Below are 22,618 nucleotides of genomic sequence, written 5' to 3'. Positions count from 1 at the left end.
TAGATAATGGAAGAAGATGGAGCCAGATCTTGCCAGTGATAGAAAAGGCAATGGACACAATACAAAATGTGGGAACCTGAAGGTGCACAAGTCCATGGGACCTGATGAGATGCATCCATGGATCCTGAGGGAACTGGCGGATGAAGTGGCTTAGCCACTATCCATCATACTTGAGAAGTTGTGGCAATCCGGTATAGTTCCCGCTGACTGGAAAAGGAGTAACATAACCCCCATTTTTAAAAAGGGAAATAAAGACGACCCAGGCCAGTCAGTCTCACCTCTGTGACTGGCAAGATCACAGAGCAGATCCTCCTGGAAACTATGCTAGGGCACATGGAAAATAAATAGCTGATTGGTGACAGCCAGCATGACTTCATTAAGGGCAAATCGTGCCTGACATATTTGGTGGCCTTCTGTGATGGGATTAGAATGCTGGTGGATAAGGGAAGAGCATCTAACGTCATGTACCTGGAGTTGTGCAGTGTTTGACACTGCTCTGCACAACATCCTTGCCTCTAAATTGGAGAGACATGGATTTGATGGATGAACCACTCAGTGGACAAGGAATTGGCTGGATGGTTGCACTTAAAGAGTTGCGGTCAACAGCTCGATGCCCAAGTGGAGAGCAGTGACGAGTTGTGTTCCTCAGGGGCCGGTGTTGGGACTGGCACTGTTTAACGCCCTTGGTGACATGGACAGGGGGACTGAGTGCACCCTCAGCAAGTTCACTGATGACACCAAGCTGTGTGGTGCGGTGGACACGCTGGAGGGAAGGGATGCCATCCAGAGGGAACTTGATGCGTTGGACAGATGAGCCCATGAAGTTCAACAAGGCCAAGTGCAAGGTCCTGCACATCAGTTAAGGCAATCCCAAGCACAAATAAAGGCTGGACAATGAGTGGATTGAGAGCAGCCCTGAGGAGAAGGACCGGGGGAGCGGGATTGGTGGATAGAAAAGTGACTATGAGCCAGCAATGTGCGCTTGCAGCCCACAAAGCCAACCATGTCCTGGGCTGCATCAAGAGAAGTGTGACCAGCAGGTCAAGGGAGGTGATTGTCCCCCTCTACTCCATACACAGGGGCCCCCAGTATAAGAAGAACATAGACCTGCTCAAGTGGGTCCAGAGGAGGGACACGAAGATGACCAGGGGGGCTGGAACACCTTCCCTGTGAGGACAGGCTGAGAGAGTTGGGGTTGTTCAACCTAGAGAAGAGAAGGTTCTGGGGAGACCTTAGAGTGGCCTGCCAGTACTTAAACAGGGCCTACAGGAAAGATGGGGAGAGACTCTTCATCAGGGAGTGTAGTGATAGCACAAGGGGTAACAGTTTTAAACTGAAAGAGGGTAGATTCAGATTAGATATCAGGAAAAAATTCTTTACTATGAGGATGAGGAGACACTGGTGGTTGCCCAGAGAAGTTGTGGATGCCCCCTCCCTGGAAGTGTTCAAGGCCAGGTTGGACGGGGCTTTGAGCAACCTGATCCAGTGGAAGGTGTCCCTGCCCATGGCAGGGGGGTTGGAACTATATGATCTTGAAGGTCCCTTCCAACCCAAACCATTCTATGATTCTATGAAATGTCATTTAAATTTAAGGGGTTTTTAGTTTGTTGGTTGGTGGATGTTTGGTTGTTTTTAACTGCGAGGGTGATCAAACACTGGAACAGGTTGCCCAGAGAGGTTGTGGATGTCTTGATTCTGGAGAGTCCTAGGAAACCTGCTGTAATTGACCTTGTTTTCAGAAGTGGGATTAAACAAGACTATCTCCAGAGGTCCCTTCCAACCTCTACTGTTCTGTGATTCTACAACTACAAGACTTAATCTCAAAGAACAGCAACAGTGTAGTCCACTATTTTTTAAAATCCATCATCACATTTTAAATTATTCTCTTCTCTCTAGCTTTTTATCCTGCCAATATGCAACAGGCTGTTGAAATGGGAAATACCTGCATCTCCCACATTCATTTCTGTTTTTATAAATGAAAGAGGGCTTGTTTTGACGGTGTTTACTTTAGCCCAAAATCTACTCTAGCAGTTGCACAGTCCTGGTTAAGACTTGTGTTTGAAAAAAAGGATTTACTGTATGTCTAGCAGTTTAATCTAGCACTACAGAAATATTTTTTTTTTCTTACAAAACAAGTGACGTACACCTACTTTTTTCCACCCAGCAGGAATCCTTCCATCATACATGCAGTCTAAAGCATCCCTCAGATTTTCACTCATAACAATTGTCCCATCAATGGCAAGTTTTAGATCAGTCAGAGTGCTTCTTACTAAGGAAATAACTCTCTGCATTTGTTCAATCTCCTGTCGCAGAAATATGTTCATAGGCTGAAAAGGTCCCATGTTCTTTAGTCTCTCTTTTACCTGTAGGTAGAAAACCAAAGATCCTTCAACAGAAGTAGAAAACAAAGGTGACTTTATGTCAAGATTAGGCCCCATACAATTTTCAAGACATAATACTTTTATTTAGGAAGTTAAATGGCCAGTTTGGCATCTTCTTTGAATCCTCTGCAAGACAGAAATACAGGTTTTGTTTGAAAAGAAATCTATGATGCTGAGACTGGCTGTTTTTAGTCTAACTCATGATTTAGTCTGTATATCATTCTATGAGCTAATGTCATTTAAACAGCATGTATGCCATACCCCACCTGGAGGAATTCAGCTTTAATTCCAACAGACAGATCCCAGGGTCCACTTAGCACAACCACTCAAAAGTGATTGCCACAGCTACTTTGCCTCAGCATAGTAGTGCTATTTATGAGCAATGCTTGGGAACTACCACAATGTCAGGTAGTCTTGTATTCTAATAAACCTTGCCGATATATTTTTAATCAAAAGTGTAAAGTTAACAAATTATTAACAACTTTATCGACATAACTAGAAATTTTGTAGTCAATATGGTCCTATTGGAAGACAGGTGAAAAAAATTATATATATAACATGTATTGAATCTTATACAGGGTAACTGCCCTGTTCTTAATAATAAGCATAACCTTTCTAAGTTTATCAATATTTTGCTACACAAAAAGTAATTTAAATAGGTTTCACAAAGTGAAAAAGTTTATTGCTCCACATTCACTTTTATTAATACAAACTAAATTTCAATTTGTCATTTCTGATAAGAGCTGATCTGCCCAAAAAGAGCTCTTGTAAACTTAACAGGGCTAACTGTATCTATACACTGACACTCTATAATATATGTCTTTATTAAGCCACGTATCTATTCCCGGAGATGTCGAGTAGAATTTGAATAGAGTTGGACTAACAACTACCAGGAGATTTAGGTCATCACTAAAGCAGTACCCTTCTGAGAAGCTCAACAAATTTCAATCCTTTGCAGATCTTAGGAACCTGGTTCAGCCTTTTGGAAAGTCATAAAGCTCAGGCTTCTAGAAAGACAGTAGGTCAGAAACTTCATCAAGTGCAAACTTTCGGAAGACTGCTAGACAATCGCTATTCCAAATTCAGATATGTTAACTCATCTGTTCAGATAAAATATATTATCATAATTATGCTATTTGAGGCAAAGAAAATTATGTAATAAAAAATGGGCTACAGAAAACATAAAAAACCAGATGTAAGACATGGGTACCTGAAGAGAGCCTATACTCATGAGTATACCCCACATAAGGGAAACTTATTCCTGTGTAAAAACAGAAAAGAGGGCCTTAGATTGTACAAGTCCACTTGTGCCTTATAGCTCAGCATCCTGACAGGAGAAATTTGGCATTCATAAGCCACCTAGCCTTGTATCAGGTCCTCACGCTAACTTCCATTAAAGAGTAAGTAAAATGGCAGAAGACTAAGGACAAGAGATTTCACTCTCCTCAAGAAGGAGATGGTAGGCAAATTATCTAATTAATAAAACAGCTTACTGCCTAGATGAGCAGGTGGCTGCTTTGGGAACCTGTTGAAGTACAAACATGGGTGTGAAATTCTTTCTGATTACACATTGGGGTCATTCATATCCATTTCATAACAAAAGTGTTTTAAATGCTTTATTACTGACGTAACTCATCTTACTTGCTTTTAAGCTTTCACATATATAATGAAACACAGAAGTTCAGCATGACCTGACATAAGAAATATAGGAAACTTAACTATTTTACAAGCATTTTCCTCTCATTTGTTTAAAGCTCATAATCAGCCTGACCTGTGAAGAACTATAATGTCAGCATCCTAAAATTCTAGGGGCTCTAAAGGACAACTAAGAACTATGGAAAGACCCAGAAACACCAAAATTGTCCAAACACTCAGTTAAAGTGTAGTCTCCAGGATGGGGACATAGAATACAGTCAGTTGGAGTGTCTATGTATCCAGTTATCAGTAAATGTGTTTTAACTGTAAGAAAAAACCCTCTCACCTTGAGAGTCATTCCATCTTCCCCATAAACAGAAGGAAAGCTGCTATTTCAGAAAAGAAATGACTGTAAGGCAGCAGGTGTTCATTACAAATATAATTACATAGGCTATTATGTGTTAATACGGATCATGAGATACTAACACTAGGCTTCAATCAATGAAACCTATCACTTGAGAATCTTTTCAACATTCACTTCACTGAAGAAGAAAGCAACCTAAAATATCTTCAGAATGTAAGCTGTATCCCAAAGTGATACATATGTTAAAGCTGTCATACTTTTAGAAGCATGAAACACTTACAATACAACCTCAGTTCTCTACAGTGTCAACAACCTTAGTTAAAAGCTGATGATCCTACCTCCCCCACAGTGCAAATGACTACTTAAGCATTAAGTGGTTTAATATTTTGAAAAAGCTCTTACAAAAGCACTTCAGTGCACATTTAGTGACTTTGTTATAAATGTTAAGAGTCTGGTCAGACTCCTTGAAAATATGTTTTTGAAGTATTGCCTGTATGAATGAATTCAGGCATGCTTTTAGAAGAATTAATATAGTTACTTTTTTTTTTTACTCCACACAAAGCAAGCTGGAAAAAATGTTTTTGACAGATTTTCATTAACTCACTTCAAATGGTACATAATCAGCAGGAAGCTTTTCCAGCATATCATCAGCCAGTCTGGCTACAACTGCCTCACGGGTTTCACCTCCTCCACCAGAGCTATCTTTAGGTTGAATACTGAGGATGATGTCCAATACGTCTTTGGAAAGTTTAGTTTGGTAAGTGATATCCGCATTGGGGTGCAAACCAAACACCTCTGGTGTGTCATAAGCAGGAAGACTCTACATAGTAAAATATAAAAAAGAGCACAACTGGAGATGGATTTATAACCTAATTATTAAAAAAAAAAAAGCAAACAAAAAACCCACAACAAAACCAAATAATAAACACAAGAAAAAAAAAGCCTTCTATTGTAAAGTAAGAGGCTAGATCTCTTCAAATGGTCTTAGGGCAAATAACTTGCTGTGATCTGTTTGTCATGTGACAGCCCAAATCACACCAATGTTAACAACAAATTCAGTTTCCTCCTCCATATGCTATTTTAATAGTCAGCTTGTACTTTCATGTATCTATGCTTTTTATTACTGTGAGATTGTACCCAATGCCTGGACTCCATTCTTTGCCCTCTTTAATAACTGTATGCCTCCAGGTATGTCCCTCAAGCAAATCACATGAAAAAGGAAAGATTCCTGTCATGATGATGATAACAATTAGTTGTCACTAATTATGTAGACTGTTAGAAAGCAATAAAGAATCTGTGAATAAAAGACAAAATACAGGTACTCAGAAAGAAAGACAAAATATAGGGAATCAGGAACTTGTGAGAAATAAGTGAATTGCTTTTTTTTTTTTTTTTTTTTTTTTTGTCGAAAAGCTTGCATTTACCAACCTGTATGTACTGAAGATATTGATCCACCATAATACATTTAGGTATGCTGTATCCTTTGTAGAAGCTGAATTCCTGACTGAATGTATTTTCACTGAACCAAACCTTTACAAAGGTGTTCATGAGTCTTTTGTCATAGTCATCTGTCACACGGCCACCATACTGGATCTCACCTATCATGTAACAAACAGTACTCCACGAGATCCCCTAAAACCAAGCAGAAAGCACTGACTTTAGCTAATCCTCTTCTCATCTATTTACATCTCCCTTAGTAAGAACAGCTGATATACCAAGTCCTGCATCTCTGTCCCTTTTGCAAGAAAGTTATTTTCTTACTACTCTTTTTTCCTATAACCCTGCATTCCCAGAACACCTTCAAGGATTTCACAAAATAGAATTCATTGACAGCTAATTCAAGAGGCTGTTCTGACATCAGGGCAAGAGGGATACAGCTACATTCCAATCATGCTTTCAACCCCACTTAAAGTGCCAATCATAAAGTGATCTGCCACAGACCTCTATATGACAAGTGACCATATGAAAGGGAGGAATGTAAGAGTAATTCTTACATAGTCATTTAAAGACACTTCCAATTTCTTTTGTTGCCAAGATATGTTGGAGGACCCCAACCTTATTTTTTTACTCCCATTAGATTTAAACAAAATAATATTTTAAACACAAGGGTCCATTTTTAACTATCTGACTTAATTAGCACTGAAAAGAAGGTCTATACTTCTAAGGTTTATATTTCTGAAGTCTTCTGGGAAGATGGCTAGGAGGGATTTTTTTTAATATACAGGGTAATATAGAAATTTAACATGTATAGGATTAAAAGTTTAATTTAAGCCTGTTGCTTTACAGATATGTATGCTTGGAACGTTGAATGTTTGTGGAAAGAAACAAAAGTATAACTTAAAATCATGTTTGTGTTTAAGTTATTTGGAACCATGTATATACATTCCACTATTAGAAATATCCATCACCCTAATCCACCTTCCCCACAAAAAACATTAATTACCTTCTTGGCATCCATGCCATCCAAGTGGTTTTGAATGAACTGCACAGTAGCATTGAAATCAGCTTGATTAAACTCATAGGGTATATTCCAACCCAGAGATCCAAACTTGCGTCTTTCTTGAACAGTGGAGTGTAGAAAGGCTACAGCATACAACATTGGTTTCCATTGTACCATGTCACTGACATCTAGTAAATCCTGGCTGACACCTATTGATTGTAAGTGGGCTTTATAAGAAACACACTAATAGTATTTTCCAAAATTACTTTAAATCAGTGCTAAAACACTACTCCTAGAGATATTCAGTTGGCTCTCTGCCTCTCCCAAGAGTAAATTATTGTTCTACAAAGTGTTCTGCGCTGAAGACAGTTTATATCATGTTATTAAGTTGCTCACATTAAGAGTAAACTTCATTAAAAAACCAGCACAATTTACTAATAACTGAATTCACATTCAGTTGCTTTCTGCACAGACTGTGACTTTTATTTTATGTAATGTAAAGAGAACTTAATAGCCGACAAAGATTAACATGTTGCTTTTCTGCCAAAAGACACAAGATGAACAATTTAAACACTTTAGAAGCCAACATCTGAGAAAAGAAAAAGCATTTCCTATTTTGCTGTCCAATTAGTTCTGGCAACAGAACTTCAGCAGATCTTCCTTTTGATTTTCACAACTTCTAGCTCAAACCAAGGATCAAAATGTGTCCTGGCGTCATTGTGTGAAGTTCTCCAGGCTAGCTACTATCAGTGGCTACAATGTGACCACACGGTAACATCAGAAAGTCTAAAAAAGAGCAAAATTTAATTTAAAATCATTACCACTCTAGCACTCACCACTATATGTTCTCTTCAGTCCAGCTCTGAGACCTTGTGGTGGTTCATTGGTAAACTTAATAGACATTTGAAGAAGGGTGATGGGGAACTGTTTATGAATGTCAGTTGTCATCCACAGACGAAAGCTTTCATGGACAGTTTCTGTCTCCATTACCGTGTCCATCAACTCATCCAAAAAGTCAAGTCCAAGGTGGCAGTTTTGCAGAAGTGCCCAACCTCCCTAATTTAAAACAACAGAATATAAAGTTATCAACATTGTTTACAAATTGAAATCACTAAAATCACCCTTTGTTTATGCTGTAGGTTAGGAACAAAGCCCACACTTCCAAGCCATAGAAAAATATAGCACATTTAACATCTTATCAGGGCTGTTAAAGGAAGAAATCCTCCACAGCTGATTTTGCACCACTGACTCACCAAATCAAAACCAAGGCCTTAATCATTTGATTTCATGTACAAACAGAGACCAGTATCCACAGTAATGGTACACATGCAATCAACAAAATATTTTTTCTCCAAAAGATAGTCATGTGAGCTAAACTGTGGGCTGTTCCTTCTGGAGGCACTGTTTGCTTGTTTGGTTTTATCATCTAAACAAGTGGTCCTTACTTGTCCAGCCTGGTCTTCTCAAGCAGTCCCTAACTCTTCCATTTCAGTACATTTAAAACATATCTGGACATGACTATAGTGCTAATAAACACCGATAAATCTTAACTTATATAAGGGACCTCAAGTAGCTCCATAGAGCAAGCTCCTAAAACTTGTTCCTCACAACGGTCACAGGCTTGGAAAATAACCAAATATACATATTTAACCTATTGTTACCAATCAGTAGATATCAAACTTTTTCATATGAATTATCATACTTCATATAGACATCTCACATACCTCTTCATTAAGAGGGTATGTGAGACAGTGAGGGAAAGTAATCGCATTTCTCTTAACTAAACAAAAGGAGCTCTTCTCCCCTAAGTTTTGAATGAGTTTCTTCTCATGTGATCTGCTAATTAGCTCATAATGTGAAGTTGTCAAACGAGAATCTGAGGCAAAAGTAATGGGAAAACTGGTTATACAGACAAGGAAGCAGCTCATAACACAGGAGTGCAAGAATTTTAATTTGTTCACATAGGCAGGCATAGCACTACAACCACCTGATCAGCAAAGCATGCTAAACTGGAACACCCTCAGCTTTTCTTTCTCATACAGGAAATTTTATATTTTAATTCTTCCATGCTTCACTTGTAAAATGCCTGTGCTATCAGATTGTCCACCCCACTTCAAAATCCAGACTACAGCAATACAAAATATTTTGCTACACAGCCTTATTTTTCTCAAAGTTATATGATTATCAATAGTATATTTGGAATTAATCTTCTTCATTTAACAAAATATGTTTGTATTTCTAAAAACACAAAACTGAAAAAATGTTGTGAAATGCTTGCTGAAGAATATTTAATATTCATGCAATCCAAACAATCAATTCAGCTACGTACATCAGTCAATAACCTCCAACAAATACTCCATTTTATATGAAAAACACTGATGTCTGCACAGTATCAAAAAGCTTGTTAGGCAAATTAAATGTCTGTGAAAAGACAGTTCTATTGCTTAGGACACTTATTTATACAAATAAATATAGACTCTTGCATCAGCATTAACTACCCACCAAATAACTTTATTTCATGACAGGACTTTCATTTCTAAGTGTTTAATACAGATACAAAAACATTCAGATTTTTGTCTCTTACATAAGCCATTGTCTGCTGTAGAAGTTTACGAGCATGGATTTCTTGCCCCTGGCCCATGGAAACATAACGTGTCTCTGTCTTCATTTTTTTTCCCAAGGCAATAATTGAGTCTGTAGGATCAGATCCCATGGAAAGAAAGCATATGAGAGGAGTACGTGGATCTGACTCTTCCCATGTCTTCTCCAAGTCCAAGATGACTCCCTCGGCATATTTCTCCCCCATAGTGTCAATGATGTATTTTCTTGCCTATATTAAAAAGGGTAAATTTAACCTGTGATGTAATCATTTCATACTGGTTTCTTCCCAGTATAAATACAATCAATAAGTAAACTGAAGAGCAAAGGCTGATAAACACTTATATCTGAAATATAAATATGCAACAAATGTATTTTTACATGTTATCACATCACACTATCTTTGAAGGTGTTATTTCTTACAGCTTTACAAGACCAGTTAAAACTTAAAAAATAATTGTTCTAATAAATATATCTACATGTATTGTTATATATAATACCTATCATTAAAGCACAATAAAAACTTCACTAAACCTTTAGAAAGGTTTTAGTGATTTAAAGATGGTATCTCCATTAGATAGTATAACTCCTAACCTTAAAATCTAGCTTTCCTTTCCAAATACTAGAGAAAAAAGGAGGAAAGGATGGAAGATATGCTTCAAAGCTCTTTCCCACCTTCATGCTTAAACAAACAATGAATTAATAGTAGTAGTAATGAAAATAACTGTCACTAAGTAGAAGATCCAGAATAACAGGTGAAGACCATCTCTGTTATTCCTTATTTATTTTTAAAATTGTCATACTATTGTTCCTTTTTACTAAGAAATAGAAAAGGCTCTTTCAAACAGTCCGAGATTATCATTCTTGTATTCTTTCCCACTACATTGCTTTTGTCTTAGACCAATTTTCCCCTTAATACCTCTGGATTACTTCTCAGAGAAAAAGATATTCAGCATTTAGCATTTAATAAACTATCAGTTTTCATAAAACCATCGTAAGATGAAAGTGTATCTTGCCCCCATTAACAGAACTGAGGAAGTAATTTTGCACGATCTGTGTCAGACACATAGCACACATCTGAGAGATTCATTATACAGCACCATTTAACCTTCTATTGACCACAGTTATTCCAATAATTACTGAGACTTTCTGTGAATCCAGTCACAATATCCAAAGTCTTGCATCCATGAAATTAATACTACACTTTTAGTGATGCGTTCTGACTTCAGTAAACTGCCAACCGTTGCTCTGAAATGGTCAGCAATTGCATGATTTTTATTCTTTTGCACTTTGGAAACTATTTTGGAAAATATTTCCACTATTTGGAAAATAACATAAAGATTAAAAATAGGCTCCTAAAAGTTGATTTTTCTTAAAAATAGGCCTAACCATTTAATAAAATTTAATTTTATATTTCTCTCCTTTCTAAATAGATGGCTTTAAATTAAAAATTTTGAACAGACCTTAATATAGATTTTTCTAAGGTGAGTCTAAATCTTCCATGAAATAAATGGTTCCTCAATTAAATTGTTTTTGTTTTGTTTTTGCTCAGCCAACTAAGTTCATGAAAAGATTTTACTTCAGCCTAACATGAGGACACTTCTACAATTCCAGTGAGTAATATCAGCAAGGGCAGTCAAAAATACCTTCTGAACTGATAAAGCAGAACTCGGTAAACACATACATTTCCCCAGATTCCAAATGAAGTCCTGTTTCCATAGTAAAATCACTGGCTAATATTCATTCAATATGTCAGAATAATTTTGCTAACACTGCCCTTGCAACAAATGCATAAATTGTCTGAAAATAATTTCAGAAAATGCAATGTAAAGGTACATTACAAAAAGGAGTTTAGCATTAAATAAAAAAATACTGAACTGCAATCCTGTAGCTATTATTCTAATGACACCTAAATAGACTATGTTGGCTATATAAATGTACCTGAGCTATGGTCCTGTCAGGACACCAAGATCTGATAAGAAGAAGATGTCTGAAGCAGTCCAAGGATTGACCATAGCCACTAGGAACCAGTTCTTCTTCAGGATTCTCACTATCAAACCAGATTTTCCACTGTTTCTCTGCTCTCGAAATCTGCAGTTATACCATCAAATGAGCAAATCTCACTAAAGAGAAAAGTCACATTTCAACTGCTACTAGGTCACAAACTTTTAATGAGGGTCAGAGACAGGTAATCCACACACAGGCATTTGTTTAGCAATATTAGTACACACATTTAGTAAGGCTAATCAAAAAAAGAGAGTATAAGGTTTCAGATTTTAAGTACAAAATTGTAGAATGCAACAATGCCCTTAAGCATTAATACTCTGAAAAAATGAACTACTACTCAGTATTTTCCATTAATGACATATTGCCATAGGAAGGTCAGAACAGATAGCTAGGCTCAGACATAGTTTTGAGAACACTTAGGTACATATCTGTTCCCCTCATGACTGTACAGAAGGTACTCTTCACATATACTAAATACTATTTACTTACTGTTAGCTAACATACATTAGTTATGTCCATTAAGACTATTCATACAAGTGTTGAACACCTTTCCCCTAACTCTTACTCCACGTCAGCAGAGAAATATTGGAACAAGCATCATAAAACATAGTGTAGGAAAGCACAATAGGAATGCAAGAAAGTCTAACAACTGGAAGAAGCTTCAAGTTGTATTATGTGAACTGGATAATAGCAAGTTGTATCCCAATCTGAAAGTATTATAATTATATAGGGTGCAAAACGTTCTATTTTCTTCTTATTTTCCTTGGGGGTGGGGTGGGGGAGTGACATTGTTAAGTCTTTTTATCAATACAAGCTGCTAAGCAGTCGGGGCCACAACTGTGACTATCTGCTGTCAGTTTCATTCTGTTCTACAAAATAAACCAGTTTCCCAACACATGCCTTGATCACTATCAGACAGTCACTATCAAATAAGAGATTCATTCTGAAAAGCTCAGACTTACCTGATCAAGAATATCTGAAAATTGTTTAAGCTTACTGAGCTCCACCAAGTTCAGCCAAGTCATATCCAGAATCCATTTAGCCGGCTTAGGAGGACAAGCTTTAAGGTCTAGGGAAGCACCACCTGCAAGAAATTAGGAATCAAGTTATAATTAGAACTGTTGGAGACACACAAAAGACAAAAAAAAAAAAAAAAAAAAAAAAAAGGACCTATTTGGAAAATGTAAACTAGATACTACAACTAGTCATTTCACATGACTAAGTATTCCCAGTTTGGAGAAAGACTACTTAATAACTAAGGATGGTCATAAAGAAATTTCTGAGTTAGGTAAAATGCAAAATTTGTTTTAAAATCTTATTTTTCATCTTACTTTAAAACATTTTTTTTTAAATCCATAACAGCTTTCCATTACAATATACATCAATTTTTGTAAAAGAATAAGCTTCAGTTGGAGAAAAAACTGAAGATGCTTAATTTCAATGTTTTTTTCTTTGATTTTTTGTCGTAGATACTGTAATAAGTTTGCCAATATGCACATTTGCCTTCCTTAGAATTCAGCTGAAGCTAAAAGAAAGCAAACATAAAATAAATCGAAAACACAAGTTAAAAGAATCCATATTTTTAATCATGAGATTACAGGGGTTTTCTGCCTTAAAAAGTCATACCATCTTTGGTGAAGTGGAGTTTGTAGTCTGGTTACTTTACATTAATTTTTTTTTTTTATGTTGTACCTTAAATTTAATCTTTGTTAACCAGTTTCTCTTTTGAGGATTTACTATTTCTTTGTGCAATGTGCCTGGAAATAAATGCTTGCTGGGAAAAGATATTCTGAATATTCAACATGGAAAAATTAACATTTATAATCCATAAATAAATGTTACCTGGAAAATTAAGTATCTTGGAAAGGTAATACAAAATTACCCCAAGCTTTTAAGTGAAAATACACAGTGCTTGTATACAGTTAAGACTAAAGCCATGAACTTGTCACATTCAGCTAAGAGACTGATATTCTTTTAAATTGTTAGCATCATTTTCTGTTCCTATTTGCTTGCTCATCCTCCTGCTGTTACCAAATAAACTAAAAGATGTTTAGCATAATAATAATTTTCCTAAGCCAAACACATACCTGGTGGTATTTGAGCAGCAGACATAAACATCAACTGAAAGAATACTTAACAATTTTCTTTTTAAATTCTCACAATTCTCAAAGCTGTATTTATCAATTTTCAGTGCAGTTCTATAAACTAGAACTACCATACAATGTTGTCTGTCACCAGGAGAAAATTATAATCATGTATTCTTTCAATTGACTGGCTTCTCACGAGCAAAAGGAAGCAGCAGGTTGGCTAGAAGATGTAACTACAGCTCACAAATTTTCAACAATAATATATATGCTCTACTTAAAATTGTTCCATAGTTCCAACCTTTAATAAGTGTCAGAAATTCTTCATGCTTCACTCTGTTTCTTTGTATATCAATCTTTAATGTAAGTAATAATGTGAAAAGAAATTTGTGCTCCTCGTAGAGTCCTCTGGCAGCATATTTGAACACTTCATATGTCATATGTTCAATGATATTAGTAATCCTCTTGCTAGTTATAGGGCTTTTGGTAGACCTGTTGGAAGAAAGGTTGGAAGAATGTTGATTTGCATAGGCTTTATTAAAGGGAATACTATCTTAAAGAAAAAAAAACATAGTCCAGAACATTCAAAACATGAAAAAATAATAGATCATGAACACAGAATATCAGACAGCAAGCTAGCAACAAAAAAAATTCCTTTCTAATCAAGCCTTTCTGCATAGCTGAAAATCGACACAGTATACTGTTTTTTAATTACCTAACACCTAATTTATAATGACTGTAAGTACATTTGAAGGTTCTTTGCCTTGGTGATTAACAGAAAAAGGCTTATAGGTATTTAAACTGACAACTCCTGTCAAAATTGCAACGAGCAACACCCTCCTTTCTGACACAGTTTACAACAAATCTTTACTATACTACAGCCACCTCCAGGACTGGGTAAATACAAATGATACTTATTGTTAGCTAAATTACCTGGCTAGGGAGCGGTCAAAAATCTCCAAAAACTGTCGAAGCGAAGTCTGATACATCACATTGACCATGCTCATCTCAGTAATAAGGAAATATAAGATGCTACCTCGAGTTGCAACTGAAGACAGAAAAAAAGACTGTGTTCAAAATAGAAATGCAGAGCAGAAAACTCTCCTCAAGTACAGTGAGTTTAAGACTAATGCTAACAAGATTCTTCAGTTGCTCCATTCTTTTCTGGCCAGAAAAATAATTAAACATTAATTTAATCTCCATTTATACATTAGCAAAAAAAAAAAAAATCTTTTCTGTAATTAATGCATACTATGTAAAGCCCAGTTTTCAAATATGAGCGTATTTGGAGAGCACCTGGATGGTATACTGCAATATTCAGATCATCAGTAGAACATAAAAAGTAAGATTGTTTGAAGTACTGTTTGAGTATCCAAACAAATTTCTCTTTACAGACTTTTACAGGAGTCATATAAAAGCCAGATGAACTATATTGATTTAATTTACCCAGCACTGATTTAACTTACTTTCAGAAGCCATTTTAGTTTTAAATACAAAGGTTCTACAAAATCTGCAGTGATTTCTGGCACACTAACTGTACCATTTTACACATTTCTTAAAATGCAGGTATAATACTTAATTCACAAGAGCTTTTTTTTTCACTTTTTTCCACATGTTTTCACCTGTCAATTAAAAGCCAAAAGACTGATAAAATGTGCTGATTATAATAACTTAAGGATCTATGACAGGATAAACACAGTATTCATCCAAAGAGATACAAAAAGCATTTATGATTATATTGGCCCCCTAAAAGAATGTCTACATGTTGAACTCAAATGTACAGTTACATAAATACCCTAATGACTGGTCTCATTGATAGTCCATAAAAAGTGTCAACATTTTAACAGTTAAGAAAGAACAACCAAGCCCTCCCCCAAGTTTCTTATCCAGTAGACTAGATAGACAGGTACACTTGTATACAGAGCAATGGGAAGTCTAGGGAGAGAATAGACCATTCCATTTTATAAATTCCACATGAAGCATAACATTGACTATTTTCTCCACCATAGCTCAATATGACATTTCCTAGATACATTTTACTTATGGGAGAACACAGATCCTTCCCACCTACTATGGTCTTCCTGATCTCATGCTACCATTTCTTCTTACTCTAAGTATTGCTGTTTTAATCACATGCTCCGGTCATTTGTCTTTCATTGCTACCTTCACTCACCAGGTCTGTACTCTTCACAGGCTGCGTTGATCTGGACTTCAGTTTCAGCAGAAGTTTGCAGTTTCTGTGTTACCTCCTCAGCAGTCTTCTTAGTGTTACTCAATACAATTATTAGACTCTCATCATCTGCCAGAGAACTCTTAGTGCTTGTAAGTCGGAACAAAAGGTTATCTTCTAGGTCTTTAATCCTTCTTTTGTTCATAGTCACATCTTCAATAAGATCTGTTCTTTCTTTCTCTAATTCCTGTTGGAATACATAGTAATATTTGGAAAACAGAACAGCAATCAAAAATAAAAACAAAATAAACCAAGGTATTTCGTTCTAAGAGTACTGTTCCTACTAAAACAGTGCAGGTCAAGAGCAACTGCAATAATTTGGGGAATTTCAGTGGTATTTCTGACAGCAGGTCTAATACCACGTTTCTGAACCTGCTACATAAGTATGCAAATCATTTCAACAAATACTATGGAGCATGCTCATATCATGCCTAATACAATTAGAAGTTCAGAATAGAAATTGTTTTTCTTCTCTATCTGTTTCAGACAAAGACAAGTGCAAACACCTTTCCAGGCACAGGATTTTATTTCACTCCATCTAATGCCATCTTCATTTATGCCTTGTTTTCCAATCACCATATTGAAAATATAGTCTCCATAATAATGAGCATCCTTAGTCAACAAATCAAGCATCAAGTATTTCACAAAGTGCATCTAAAAATACTCCTCCATCAACAGGGATAACTTCAGACTCTCACTAAAACGCTTCATTAAGTAAAGAAAGCACGTAGAACTCAAACTGAGTTGCTTCACTAGAAGTATTTAGTTGATTACTTTTAGTAATGCAAGCTGGACAGTGGTTTATACACCTAGTTTGGTTTTGAGTGGTCTTATATAAAAAAGATGGATACCTGTTGATTAACAGCTTTAAATTTAAAAAAAAAAAAAAAGTTGTTTAAAATATGTAGAAAAATACGTTCTTCAGAGATAAAAGGCCTTTCAGTTCATTCTTATACTACTCTTAAAATTAAACTTTAAAAACTTATTACAGATTAATCCTTCAGAGATAAAAATTATTCATTGAAACAATAAAAAAATGTTTTAATACACTGAAGTAAAAAGAAAAAAACATGGAAGAGGATGGGTTAAGAGTCCTTCATAAGACAAGGATAATACAAATCTTAAGAATCAACAATAAGTGAGCCAGTTGGTAGAAATATTGGCTGTGTCGACAGAAATACTCCTTCACTGTTTACAAAGGTCTGGTGGATAGTTTTAACACTGTCTCTCCCAAGTGGGAAGCTGTGTGTTCACTCCACCTTTGCTAAGTCCACTTCAGCACTGCAGACAGGCTGCTATTATTCCAAAGAAACAGGGACAACACTAATACATGATTTCTCATATAGCGCTAAATGCATTGAGACCTGAGACCTTGGCAGGGCTTAAGGAAAGGTTTTACTCCCCCATTTGAGTAGGCAAGCCTTAAAGAAAGGTTTTACTCCCCCATTTGAGTAGCCCTCATTTATACAGATTTGCAACACTTAAAACTTTTGAAATTTTTTTATTTTCCCACATTCCAAACTTGTCATCTTCTCACTCCTACATTCTGCTAACATTCCTAAGTATTACAAGTATTTAGTTCTTGTAAATAGTCTTTTTATCTTAGAACGGAAATTAAAAAAAAATCTTCATCTCATTATGAAATTTAGGTTCTTTTCTTGTCACTGTACAAAACTTATATTGAAACATTAGGTAGAAAAGATTTATTGGAACCATTGTCATGGAATAATGTAAATGTCACATGACTTAGAGGATGTTGTCCTGGTTTCAGCTGGGATAGAATTTATTTTCCTCCTAGTAGCTGGTATAGCATGTTTTGGATTTAGTATGAGAATAATGTTGATAACACACAGATGTTTTTAGTTGTTACTAAGTAGTGTTTATACTAAGTCAAGGATTCTTCAGCTCCTCGTGCCCTGCCAGCAAGAAGGCTGGAGGGGCACAAGAAGCTGGGAGGGGACACAGCCTGGACAGCTGACCCAAACTGGCCAAAGCAATATTCCATACCTTATGATGTCATGCCCAGTATATAAACTGGAAGAACTTGGCCAGGAATGGTGGGTTGCTGTTCAGGGACTGGCTGAGCATCGGCCAGCAGGTGGTGAGAAACTGTATTGTGCATCACTTGTCTATCTTGGGTTTTATTTCACTCTCTTTTTGTTGTCTTCCTTTTCATCATCATTATTATTTATTTTATTTTATTTTTAATTCAATTATTAAACTATGTTTATCTCAACCCATAAGTTTTACTTGTTTTCAATTCTCCTCCCTATCCCATGGCGCGGGCAGGGATTGAGTGAGTGGCTGCATGGTGCTTAGTTGCTGGCTGGCGTTAAACCACAACAATGTACATACAGACTCAAAATATTCTGACAAAAACTGATTAAAAAAGACAAGAAAACTACAGTTAACTCCATTTCAATCAACTGATGCCTAATGGAACTAGAGAAAAGTAGGTAGCAATTATGAAGCAAGACAAGTATTATGCAAGTTTGATGAGGCAGAAACAATTTTTAAAAGTATAGCATTAAAAGAATGTTAGTATCCAATTAAATATAATAATTATCATGCTGATAAATCACTCTGAGCTAAATTAAATTTCATGTTTTGCTGAGTTCAATTTAAAAGGTTAAACATATTTTAGGGTGCAATGCATTTAAAAAACAGAAAGCTAAGTTTCCCTCACAAGAAGAGCCTGAGAAACAAGCAGGAAACAGAATGACCAAACTAAAGCAAGTTAAGTAACCTGAGATGAAAACCTTAGTGAAAAATCCATCTATTAAGCTTTTAAGATACTTTTTGCAGATCAGGAAGAGTACATAGATGAAAGCTTTCACCATGTTTTCATAAATTTCCAGTTGTAACATCGAAGATGCAAAAAAAATAAGACAAGTTACTATACCTATAAATTCAAGAAACTTGCACCGAAGAGGCTATTTGAACTACAGCTTTATGGAATTGCTTTATACAAGCTGACGTCATTTTACAGGTTGTACCAAAGAATGCTAGATCTTGTTAATATTCATAAAATATAAAAGCTGTTACATAGCTTATACCATTCTGTCATAAAATGATTCACAAGTGCAAGAATTTCCATTAACTGTTCCTTACAAAACTTGAGCCTTTTTCCACCACAAATCTTGAAATATGAATGTGAAAATTCAAAAAGCCATAAATAGTTATTGTATTTTATAACTCCACTACTAATCTGACATATCTATTTCTACAACACTAAATAAAGTTTTTTGTCAAATTGCATAACAATCAATGTATCAAAACAATCATATTAATAAAACAGTACAAGTTATACTACATTCAGATATATATCAAGTCTCTCAAATCCAATTATTCCAAGAAAGAGAGTAGAATTAAAATTATACAGATATACCAGCTACTCTTGACCTTCTTATGCTTAGCTCACATCTTGCAAATGAGTTTAATGTTCTGGTGGAAAGAAGAAATCAGTACCAGTATTCTTATCAGTAATAAATCAATTTTTTGAGATTTATGCCACACAGATTCTACCAGTAGACATACCAGAAAACACAGGAATGGAAAGTCAGACTTTGCAGAATCTTTAAATGATGTGCTGTAAACCCTCCTTTTCCTCTCTGCATGTCTAAATCTTACTCATCCAAAGTGCAGAACCATGTTAGAGACAGTGGAATGGCAACAAGGATATAAATGTACGTACAAATCTTGAAGAACACTAACTTCAGACAAATAATCTCTTCTCTTTTGGGGGCAGAAGTTCCACACATACATTCTAACACTGCATATCACCAAGCAGTCATACTGCTCAAATCATCTGGCAAACTGTCTCACAATTAAATAATTCCACCATCTCCCTACCAAAGGCTACAAGAAGGTAGCAAGAATCCAGACACTTAAGAGGGAAATCCCCAAATTCCCAAAGATGCATAACCCCAATATCATAGGAAAAAAAAAAAAAAAAAAGGTTTTGGACAGTGGGATATGTCTGAATTGACTCTTCAGGAAACCTTGAACAACAGGGTGCAAAAACAGAGGCCAAGCAAACTGAAAAGTAGTAAGTATATTCTATGAAATTCCCCCTGCCTGTCAAGTGGTCCACTTGCCATTTATCTGGAAGAACTATCCCCAGATGGTCACAAACAAAGTAGTAGTGAGTACACCACTCTGAGAAGCTGGTCCAGAAAGCGCAGTATGTCCACCCATTAGGTATTCCCAGTTAGTGGTAAAGATACCACAGAATAATAGAATAATTTTAGTTTGAAAGGGACCTCCAGAAATTAATTAGTCTAACCCCCTGCCCAAGGCCGGTCTAAATAGATCAGCTGCTCAGGGTCATGTCCAGTTGAGTCTTGAACTCCTCCAAGAATGGAGATTTCACAACATCCCCGGGTAATCTGTTCCTGGTTTTGACCACTCTCAATGTAATTATTCTTTTCCTAATTTTTTTTCCTAATATTTCCATTACTTAGTCTATTGCTTTGTACCACTGAGAAAAACTAAGCTCCTATCTTTTCTGTGTCCTCCAAGCAGGTATACAGCAACTGTGATGACTGGATGTATTTGTTGATAAAATGACGATCATCTGGAGGAATGTATTATTCTATTGCAGGGCCCACAAGTGAAGTTTGGCATAAGGCTTTGCAAATATACACATCACCGTGTGTTTCAGACAGACAGTGATAAATCCATTATACATAGTGGGTTGACAAGCTGTCACTGGTTGAAGTGAAGCTGATGGTTCAATGAAGCTGTCTGACAAAATATAAACCTTCATAGAATGAGTAAGATTTCTTTCATGAGATCCATGGACTGATCAGGAATGAAATGCAACTTCTGGACATTAACAAGATGACTGACACCATTAAGGAGGAACATCTTACACTGGGGGGAGGTGGGGGAGGAAGATGGGAGGACCTCAACAGATGGCACAATAAGGGAGCAAACACATTCCTCTCTAGTGAAGGTAAACTGGAACTATTTCCAAAATCTTAGTAAATACAAGGTCATAGATGCACAGTGTCTCATTTGACTTCAACATTGCCTGACCTTATAGTTATAGGCATTAGGTGTCCAATAGTTCAAATGATACCAACCAGACTCCCTCCAGAACTGCTGGTGGCATGTTTATTGGGATTGTCATCCTGAACTTGGACTTCCTCAACTAATACATCTGCAATGTCAAAATAGGTAGTTAGCCTGTTTCCCTTGGAGCAGGGAAGTAACTAAGTCTGAATCCTTTGCACCCAGTTCTGTTGCCATGAGCTCCACAGTGTGTAGACAGAAGAACATCAGGTTTTATTCCAGGCCCTTTTCCTTTTCATAGGCCATTCTCATGAGGTTATAACTCACTGAGGCAGGAAAAATAGGCAAGTATGGTACAGTTGTGACAATACAGACAAATAGCAACTTACACTTGAATAAGTCAATTTCTTCTGTGCCAGCTTTTAAACCATCATAAATAGGTTATATTAAGAATAATCACAATAGAGAGAGCCAGAAAGTTACCTGCAACATGGGAAAATAGTGTAATAAATTAAAATTAAAGTAAAACCTTCTACAGGTAAATGTAAGATGTATAGACAGGAAAAAGATACAATTAATTATTTTACCTGTTTCTCTGTGAGAATGACTCTGCCTAGGAGCTGATTTTCAAGACCTTTCATGGTCACAGTAAAGTCAATGATGGAGGTTCGAGCACTAATTTCAGGAGAGTAACCTGGATTTGGCAGTTTTGTAGTAATGTAAAGTCTGAAGCCATTCATAACATCTATTTCCTTATCACCAACCTTCACCTTAATAAAAGTATTAAAAAGAAGTCTTGAGATATCAAGAACCAGTACACACTCTTTCAGATACTGCATGTTGAAACAAAGGTTACATTTTTTCTGTTCAAAGGTGTAAAAATCCAGCTTTAAATTATATGTCTGATACAAAGAATTTGTTGCGAATATCTGTGGAGCACTTTAAATGACTCAAAGATTATTTCAATTTTTAAAAATTGCCATAAGCAAAGGGATAAGGAATTCTACAGGTTAAATATATTAACCATTTGTGATCTTAAACTTAAACTCGACTTTTTTTGGTATTAGCATTAATCCCATTTAAAAATGAGTTTAATCTTTTATAGTCATATACTCATTAGGAGTTATTGAGGGGGCTGTTTCCACTTGTTTGCTCATTTGTTTTATATTTACCTTGTTGGCTGAACCTGTTTTAATTAAGTTTCTTTCCAAAACGTTATCGAGAGCTGGGTCAAGCTCTTCTCCAACATCTTCTATCAAAAGAGGTCTTCCCAAAGAAAGGCTGTCTTCTAAGTGATTTCTAAAATACTTGTGATTCAAAGAAGTGATCTAAAAATACAACCATGGACCTATATGTTATGCCATTACTAAATTTGGGGGGTTTTATATTTATAAATTATTTTATTTGTTACCGACAAAAACAATGATCCTATGGTTAGACTAGGATTAAGGCAAAGATTGTGACCGCAGGAAAAGTTAGCATCAGTGTACCATATTCTCAGAACTCACTGAACGTGAATTTCTATTTTTCATCTACAAAAGTAGAAGCAAAGCAACACTGAGTACCTAAAGTTTTGATATCTTATGAGTGTAACTAGACCAGAAATTCACAGGAACCTGTTATCACTTTCAATTTTACCTTGGATAACTTCCCCAAGTCAAACTGCAGCAAGGTCAGGATTAGGGCTCCTTTGTTTGTTTTTTTTCCACTTGAAAATTAGGGGTTATATTGAACAAGCTACTCCTCAGTACAATTGTGATTAATTTTCATCACGTACACAAAGCACATTCAGCTTAGTTTGCTTATAACTCCATAGTTGAAGCCTAATAATCATTTTTTAACATAAATAGCTAGGTAACCATT

The 22,618-nt window shown here is 36.0% G+C and overlaps 1 protein-coding gene across 11 annotated transcripts in view; it reads right to left on the bottom strand.

Annotated features, from left to right (window-relative positions):
- Window positions 1-22,618, bottom strand: part of DNAH5 (dynein axonemal heavy chain 5) — a 157,876-nt gene that overhangs the window by 4,694 nt on the left and 130,564 nt on the right. For 9 of the 11 annotated variants that reach the window (XM_074874237.1, XM_074874248.1, XM_074874219.1 and 6 more), the window contains 13 exons: window positions 21,928-22,083; window positions 21,343-21,525; window positions 15,683-15,926; window positions 14,443-14,557; window positions 13,811-14,001; window positions 12,388-12,509; window positions 11,360-11,509; window positions 9,405-9,650; window positions 7,657-7,876; window positions 6,824-7,029; window positions 5,809-6,012; window positions 4,985-5,200; window positions 2,151-2,363 (listed from right to left, as the gene is read on the bottom strand). In XM_074874237.1, the coding sequence (XP_074730338.1) occupies window positions 2,151-2,363; window positions 4,985-5,200; window positions 5,809-6,012; window positions 6,824-7,029; window positions 7,657-7,876; window positions 9,405-9,650; window positions 11,360-11,509; window positions 12,388-12,509; window positions 13,811-14,001; window positions 14,443-14,557; window positions 15,683-15,926; window positions 21,343-21,525; window positions 21,928-22,083 (2,466 nt within the window). Of the gene's footprint in view, window positions 1-2,150; window positions 2,364-4,362; window positions 4,406-4,984; window positions 5,201-5,808; window positions 6,013-6,823; window positions 7,030-7,656; window positions 7,877-9,404; window positions 9,651-11,359; window positions 11,510-12,387; window positions 12,510-13,810; window positions 14,002-14,442; window positions 14,558-15,682; window positions 15,927-21,144; window positions 21,239-21,342; window positions 21,526-21,927; window positions 22,084-22,618 lie in introns of those variants that run through there. The other 2 variants (XM_074874294.1, XR_012629594.1) reach the window with 2 other exon arrangements.

Source organism: Strix uralensis, chromosome 1 (assembly GCF_047716275.1).
Source record: "Strix uralensis isolate ZFMK-TIS-50842 chromosome 1, bStrUra1, whole genome shotgun sequence".
Taxonomy (NCBI): Eukaryota; Metazoa; Chordata; class Aves; order Strigiformes; family Strigidae; genus Strix; species Strix uralensis.
The sequence above is the reverse complement of the archived record's forward strand: the minus strand, read 5'-3'. Positions and strand labels throughout refer to the sequence as shown.